Genomic DNA, 8,176 nt, shown 5'->3' with positions numbered 1-8,176 from the left:
GTAAATATTTCCGGCCGTAGAAGCAGCGGTATTTTGTAGTGTACGACTTAATAACGTATGTTTAAGGCTTTTAACTTCAATAATGCCGTATGCTAACCAGCCGACGGTGAAAATCACAGAACTGACAGACGAAAATGTCAAATTTGTCATTGAAAACACAGATTTGGCGTGAGTATTCACTTCTTTGTCCATTCAAGGAGAGCGTGTGTGGCAGCCATTATTCCTCTCATCCAAACTGATTTTAGGAGACATTACCTTACATGTTAAATAACTTCTCTAAGTTAAAATGTTACAAAATAAAGTGAGTTTAGATGTTAGAAGTCAAAGTGTTTTATAATAACTATCAAACAGGTATGTTCCGTTAAATAACACAATGTCCCATTAAAGGGAAAAGCAAGTTGTCTTTGAATTTGGATACATTAGGGTGGAGAAAATAGCAGCATTAATGAGGAGTTAAGTGTCATTTATGTTACCTATTATAACCTCCGTTGTTCTACTTTTCAGGGTCGCGAACTCTATCCGCCGTGTCTTCATGTCCGAGGTCGCTACGATAGGTAAAGTGTGCTCTGGAATTGTTGTTTTCATCGTGTGACTGACGCCATGCAAGTTTACATGACACTCATCATTAACTCACTGTGATTTGGGGATACCCGGATGTAAATAGCCAACAGCCCCATTCAGGAAAGCACAGGTGTTATTAGTACCTGTAGCCCCTCTGCACTCAGTACTTTATTATGCTTAAGTTAATGTTAGATGTGAACTCACTTTGGACTGGGGGCTTGATTCCTTTTTTTCTAGGCAACTACCTTAATATAAACACAGACATGTGTTTATATGTTATTGCAATAATAGCATCTTTTATTGCACAGTACAGCATTTAATTTAAAATATTTTTTTGTCTTACCTTTTTTCTATTATAAATGTATATGGTTTACTGATGTCTGCATTTTACATGCAGTGTTGTACAACTTGCAACACTTTTGATTTGTATTTTATTCTTCTTGCACTATTTATTATTTTATTTATATAAATGTCTTAAGTATACTGTATTTCACAATGCTGGAGGAGCCTGGGATTTCAGATTTTCATTGCAAACACCTACGCTGTAGCTTTTGTACATATGGCGATAAATCCTTTGATCATTTGAAAATTAGGGTTTGTCCTGTTAAGGGTGAATAATGATACCCTGCTACTAAATAGAGAAAATAGCAAACCCAGATCTATACCATATGATATTTTTAAATAATTGACCCAGACATGTATTTTGAATTTTAAGAATAATAGTTTATTGACTGTTTTGCCAATTCTCTGGTAGGTAATTTTGGAGAAACCAGCTCGAGTGCGCTAGAATTTGAAAATACACTGCCGGAAAAAATCTGCCACTTCCTTACAGAGCCCCTCCTCCAACACACGAACAAGCACATGACCAATGAGGGCACGAGATCAGTTTGTGCACAGATGGAAAGCTGACAGGCAGGTAGGCCATCCAGTTATTTTAGCCGGGCCGGCTAAAATGATTGGTCGTGCTTTTTACAGCGCCACGGCTTCCAGAGATTTTTTAATGGATTTTTTGACAAAGCACTTAAGATATTCATTGCTATCGGGATGTTAAGAGCACTCCATGGAATATAACAAAAAGTGTATCTCGAGCCGGTTTCTCAAACTTACCTACCCCACCTTTAATAAAAGCATAGAATATATTAATATATATATATATATATATATATATATATCCCTTTGAAATATGGAAAATGTCCATCAAAAATAATACACAAAATGACTGCTACTAAAAATAGTAGATTCATTAATGAAGACAAACTGCACAATATAATTGACTAAGGTGGAGCAGAGGTGGGAGAAGTACTTGGATCATGTACTTCAGTAAAAGTAGAAGTACCAGAGTGTAGGAATACTCACAGTAAAAGTCCTGCAATCAAAATGTTACTCAAGTAAAAGTACAAAAGTATTATCATCAAAATATAGTGAAAGTATCAACAGTAAAAGTAGTCATTGTGCAGATTGGTCCATTTCAGAATAATATATATGATATGTTTTATAATGATTGATCATGAAAGTGTTCTCAAAGCTGGTGAAGGTGCAGCGAGTTTGAATGGCTTTGTAGACTGCAGGGTAGCTGGTGGATTTATTCCAGGTGGAACTACAGTCTGATTCAACACTTGATTATATTTCACATCATTCATCCAGATCTGAGAAGTAATTAAAGGGATTAAATACATGTAGTGGAGTAAAAGTACACCATTTACCTCTGAACTGTAGTGGAGTAGAAGTACAATGTAGCAAAACATGTAATTACTCAAGTAGAGTACAAGTACCTCAAAATTGTTCTTGAGTACAATACTTGAGTAAATGTACTTAGTTACTTTACACCATCATCACCTACATGAACCATACGGTATTCGGCTTGTGCCCTGAAGCAGATTATCTGAAGTGCCATAGTAAACACGTGACATTTATGAGAAGGAATAGGTATTGGTGTGACTGCATCATTGGAAAATGTAATATCCACATGTGACATGCCTCAGATAAATGTCTAATTAACTTAAACTGGTATCCCTTTTTTTGCAGCGATTGACTGGATCCAGATTGATGCTAATTCCTCAGTACTGCATGACGAGTTCATCGCACACAGAGTGGGTATGTGTCACAGTGTGCTGTATTCTCCTCTAATGCTACTTGTAATAAGATGTGTTGTTGCAGTGCGACCAGAGCATGAAAAGCCTGCTGTTCAACATGAATGTTTCCTCTGCTCTCAGGTCTGATTCCTCTCACAAGCGATGACATCGTTGAGAAAATGCAGTATTCCAGGGTAAGTATACAACTGAAACGCTGACTTTAATTAAGTGTATTATCTCAACACATTTCACAGTTGAAAACAATGTGAAGTTGAATCTAATATTTTTTTATTTAAACTTAATATAATTTCTTTCAACTAAACTGATACAGTTATGTGAAATCTGTTGACATAATACATTTAATTAAAGTCAAAGTTTCAGTTTTTTCAGTGTACTGCTGTATCAATCCCGTCACCCTTAAATGTAACACCATTATTACAATCAATTGTTCCACGCCCTAAACTCAACTCATATTTAACTGGAAGTGTTCAGGGCTGAGGACCAATCATCCTCAGCTCCTTCTAATGTTCAGCTAATACAGTGGTTCCCAACCTAGCAGCGCTATTGCAACGTGATGCTTGGGAAGAAGTTGTAAACAAACATTGTTTGCTCGTAAAATCTATAAAATTGACACATTTTTAACACAACCGGCAGTTAAAAGAAAAGTGGACGAGCTCACGAGAAGCCTTTCAGCGATAATGCCCAAATCAACAAAGTATGATGAGGCATACATCTCGCTTGACATCTAACGTGGTCGGTGGTGAGATCTCTCTCTCTCTCTCTCTCTCTCTCTCTCTATATCTCTCTCTCTATCGCCTTGACATCTAACGTGGTCGGTGGGGAGATCTCTCTCTCTCTCTATATCTCTCTCTATATCTCTCTCTCTATCGCCTTGACATCTAACGTGGTCGGTGGGGAGATCTCTCTCTCTCTCTCTCTATCGCCTTGACATCTAACGTGGTCGGTATCTCTATCGCTCACAGACTCGCTGCAGCGCCGTGCACACAGAAATCTGCCGGTGGAGAACAGAGCGTTCAAAAGTGACACTCTACAGTGCTCGATGTGGTCTGCTCGTTTGCCATAAGTATTTTCGCATTAACGCGGAAACACGAGCAATCTGTCCATCAGCTGGCCAAAAGGCATAATATTAATACGGAGAAATGCACCGTTTTTGACTTCCTTAACTCGGAGTTATGTTGCCCCAATTATGTGTAAGGTGGGAGAAATACTCAGAACAAGTACTTAAAGGGGACCTATCATGCAAAATGCACTTTTGTACGTCTTTTATATATGAATATGTGTCCCCGGTGTGTCCAGGGAACTCACCAAGTGTCAGAAAACACAACCCTCTCTTTTCCTCCATACCCACATCTCTAAAAACGGGGCAGCACCGGAGCTGATACAGACTGATACAGATTTGAAATTGTTCTGACGTCAGAAACGGGGTGCTCCGCCTATATGGGCAACTCTCCACCTATCAGGGGAATGAGAGGTTGGGCCACGGCCGGCCATTGCCGCTGGAAAGCGCTGGAGACGCTGTAGTACATGTGCCAGGCCTGTAAGTGGCGCTGTAGTCTGCCACAAAAGCAGCTGTGGCTCTTTTTCTCCCTCCCTGAGGCAAGCGTTTGCTCCTGCTGCTGTAATTCAATGCACTAAGTTGTTTAGTTTTCCCTTAAAAAATAACAAAAATAACCTATACAAATAATGTTAAAGTACCGGATTGATAAACAGTATTTGTAATTGTTTAAATTAGGCCTCATTATTTCACAGTGGCACAGGATCATCTGGTACTTTTGTTTTGTTGTTCAATCCATAATGAAATATACAATTCTATTTGGATCTTCTCTTGTTATTATTAGCAGAGAAAATGTCATGTTTGTACAACTATATACAATTAATTCTACCAATCTCAGTGGGAACCGGGTTGGGGGGGCTCGAAAATATTTCCAATCACCCAAGGGGGGCCTGACTGAAAAAGGTTGGGAACCACTGAGCTAATACATTCTCACTGTGTTAGTACACACACATACAGTTTCTCTTCTGAATGTTTCCTATTTTAACACTTCCATTTTATAGTTTGTTAAACATCTTTATTCAAAAGAGCCCTGAAAACGTATCCAAGTTCAGTATTTAGTAGGGCTGCTCAATTAATCGTATTTTAATCGCTATTACGATTTTGGCTTGCAACGATTATGAAAACATTAGATTTTTTGTATTGGTTTTTCAGTTGAATTATACTTAAAGTTCAGGGTAATCAACTGTTAAAAACATACTGTTCAAATTATTTATTGTTTCAATAAATGGATGTGTTCAAAGTAAATGGATAATCGTTTTTAATAATCGTGATATCAATTATTGACCCAAATAATCGAGATTATCATTTTTGCCATAATCGAGCAGCCCTAGTATTTAGTAAAGAGAAAGTGCAGACAAAAGGCAAACACGTGATAAGTAGGGTAGCAGAGTAACACATGTCCTGGTAGTGTTTGTTACGTTGTTTCCTGGGCGACAGACATGATTTCCTCTGGTCCTCCTGCAGGACTGCACCTGTGATGATTTCTGTCCCGAGTGCTCTGTGGAGTTGACGATGGACGTCCGATGCACTGAAGACCAGACGCGTCATGTCACCTCACGAGACCTTTTGTCCAATAATCCCAGAGTGATCCCGGTGAGTTCTTTCTACGGTTCTTGAAGTCATTAGAGGAAAGGGAATCAGAAGAGAATCTGACTGTAATGTTATTGGGCTTTCCAGGTGACTTCCAGGAGTCGAGACAATGATCCCAATGACTACGTGGAACAAGATGGTAAACGAGGATCTTTTCTATAGGCATGTTATTGTCAGACAATAACTAATAATAAATAATAATCTCTATATTGTCATTTTACCATCATTTTATCCACATTTCCCTGACTCTCTGCCCTTCTATCTGACACAATATAGACATTATACTGGTGAAGCTCCGTAAAGGTCAGGAGGTGCGGCTCAGGGCGTACGCAAAGAAAGGCTTCGGTAAGGAGCACGCCAAGTGGAACCCCACAGCGGGGGTGTCCTTCGAGTACGACCCCGACAACTCACTGAGGCACACAGTGTTCCCCCGGCCTGAGGAGTGGTATGAGATGATTTAGTAAAGTTCAAGTTAAATGTATCAACTTAAACAATGACTGGATGATGAATTGACGCATGTATCACTCTGATTCTCAGGCCAAAGAGTGAATACTCAGAGATTGAGGAGGACGAGGTGCAGGCTCCCTATGACCCCAATGGGAAGCCAGAGAGGTGAGGAAAACATTTTTCACAGTCTTGAGTTAATGAGGGAACATGTACGTGTGATTTGTAGATATGTTGGCCAATGGGAAATGCATGCAGCTCTATGAATAAAAAAAACAAGATGGCACTTTGAAATTCATTGCTCTATTTCAATAAATGCTGTTATAATGGAGTGGTGCAGTGATGACTTATTTTTGTAGCCCGATTTGAAAGTTAGCATCCCAAATGCTCCTTCATCAAAAAAAAAATACATGATTTTTCCGTTGGATGAATATTATTCATTTATTATTATTATTATTATTATTATTATTATTATTATTATTATTATTATAATGTTATTTTTATGTTGGAAAACAAAGCATGAATATCTCTTTAGCTTTTGTTAACTACAGACCTTATTTCAGGCTTCTAACTCAAAACACATTCAATAAACACTGACTTGGACACAAGGGAACCGAAGTGGTAAAATGCTAACTCAGTTTCAGGTTTTTAGGACTCCCCTGCACTGTGATACCAAATAATATGTTTTCGTCAAAATATCTTTTGTTACACAAATATTTATCTGCTTTGAATTAGTGTATGATCTGTTAAAATAAAAAGAAGATAATGCGTGCGTCTAAAGTGCTCTCGGGATATTCCCCCTCAGGTTCTTCTACAACGTGGAGTCGTGCGGCTCTCTGCGGCCGGAGACCATCGTCATGTCGGCGCTGGCTGTCCTGAAGAAGAAGCTGAGCGACCTGCAGACTCAGCTGAGCCACGAGATCCAGAGCGACGTGCTCACCATCAACTGAGGGCCCCTCCCTCACAGAGAAGACCTGCATTCACACAGCTATATATTAAACGGAGGACGGATTCAGCGCTGTTCAGGTCACATGTTCTTGGATCTGTATGTTATCAAGGAATACGAGGACATGTATTCCTGAAAGCAGAGATTGGAGCTTCTTCTGTCAAAGCATCCGATGCATGGTCCGTGTCTGTCAGGGAGTTTGTGTCACAATGATACAAATGTGATTTTGTTGTTGGCAGTGTTACACTGTCCGATTATGATTTTGATAAATGTTACTTTTGAAATAAATGTGTTTTAGGAATATGGTGTACTAATTGTTGCTTTATTGTAAGTTTTTTAGTTTTTCACAAATGCAAATGTTCAAACACCTGGATAATCGAAAAACAATCCTATAAGCTTCTTAACAAGAGAAAAGAGATATGTTTAATGTTAAACCGTTTGCAAAAGAAAAAATTACATTTATTTTTTGGACGTTAATTGTATTTTCAAATCTTATTGTGCTGTATAGTTTGGTCGATTGAGGATCTAAACAAGAGAAAAATAGCCAGCCATACAAATGATGTCTTTATGCTTATTACCATCCTATCAAATCTGTATAGTGACTTTTGGGTTCATGGTTAATTTTTGTCAAAAGGCAACTATGGCAAGAGTAATAGTGAAGGAGGGATAAGCTATAGAACTAATTTATGTTGAGTTGTGAAGTAAGCTTAAAGAAATGCCATGAAGTGTGTTAACATAGGCACCATTATTAGCTGTAGATGTTTTGTTATGTTGGGAAAGAGTACATTAGCCCTTCACATAGACCCAATGCGATTTGATAAATTGCTGGCTTTATTTAAAGTTACATCATTATGTCATTTAGGTTGAGTGCACTCGAAGAGCACCTAAGCACACATGTATGCCGTAACACTGCATGTACCAAACCCCACAACACCACAGACGGAAGGTAAATAAATAAAGAAGCACCTTAATTCAGAAATCTCAAAGAAGGACACATTTTAGAAATAAATGTTAACCTGCATATTTGTGTAGTCCCATTATGCTTTGTGTGAACTTTTAGCTGTACTATAGATGAGAGTAACACATGCGTCACTTCCGGGCAAAAATGACGGTTCCGCCCACTTTTGAGGGAAAACAACGCTATCATTTGAATGGCTGTAGTAATACTGCATTTTCTTACTAGACTTAATACGGATTTATCTTATATCTTATTAATGTTTTAGGAAAATGTTGGTACATTTAACAGCATATATAACATGAGTCATATATTTAAAAAAAATAATTCATTATTACTCATTATTCCTGTGGCAATTGCAATTGCATGAATATAACTTTATTTGAATATTTTTTTGTCATGTAACCGACTTTATAAGTAAGACAACAATTTAAAAAAATAAAAGAGTGAAAACACTCGCAATTATATAGATGCATAATATACATTACAAAATATATGAATGAACACATTTTTTTCAGTTTATTCATTTGTAT

The 8,176-nt window shown here is 37.9% G+C and overlaps 1 protein-coding gene across 1 annotated transcript; it reads left to right on the top strand.

The window, feature by feature from the left end:
- The first annotated feature begins 63 nt into the window (after positions 1–63).
- polr2c (RNA polymerase II subunit C) lies at positions 64–6,989 on the top strand. Its single transcript, XM_034086860.2, has 9 exons — positions 64–168; positions 505–554; positions 2,587–2,655; positions 2,775–2,827; positions 5,173–5,301; positions 5,386–5,437; positions 5,575–5,743; positions 5,836–5,910; positions 6,548–6,989. Exons 1-9 carry the CDS (start codon positions 83–85, stop codon positions 6,690–6,692), a joined length of 828 nt encoding a protein of 275 aa, XP_033942751.1. The 5' UTR covers positions 64–82; the 3' UTR covers positions 6,693–6,989.
- Positions 6,990–8,176: the final 1,187 nt, after the last annotated feature.

The sequence above is a fragment of the Pseudochaenichthys georgianus genome, chromosome 7 (genome assembly GCF_902827115.2).
Source record: "Pseudochaenichthys georgianus chromosome 7, fPseGeo1.2, whole genome shotgun sequence".
NCBI classification, from domain to species: domain Eukaryota; kingdom Metazoa; phylum Chordata; class Actinopteri; order Perciformes; family Channichthyidae; genus Pseudochaenichthys; species Pseudochaenichthys georgianus.
Note: the sequence above shows the minus strand (reverse complement) of the source record. Positions and strands in the feature narration are given on the sequence as shown.

Coding starts and splice junctions, on each gene's coding strand:
- polr2c (XM_034086860.2), top strand. CDS start 83: ATGCCGTATGCTAACCAGCCGACGGTGAAAATCACAGAACTGACAGAC. Junction 5,744..5,835: donor TTCCCCCGGCCTGAGGAGTG/GTATGAGATGAT, acceptor TCTGATTCTCAG/GCCAAAGAGTGAATACTCAG. Junction 5,911..6,547: donor CCCAATGGGAAGCCAGAGAG/GTGAGGAAAACA, acceptor ATTCCCCCTCAG/GTTCTTCTACAACGTGGAGT.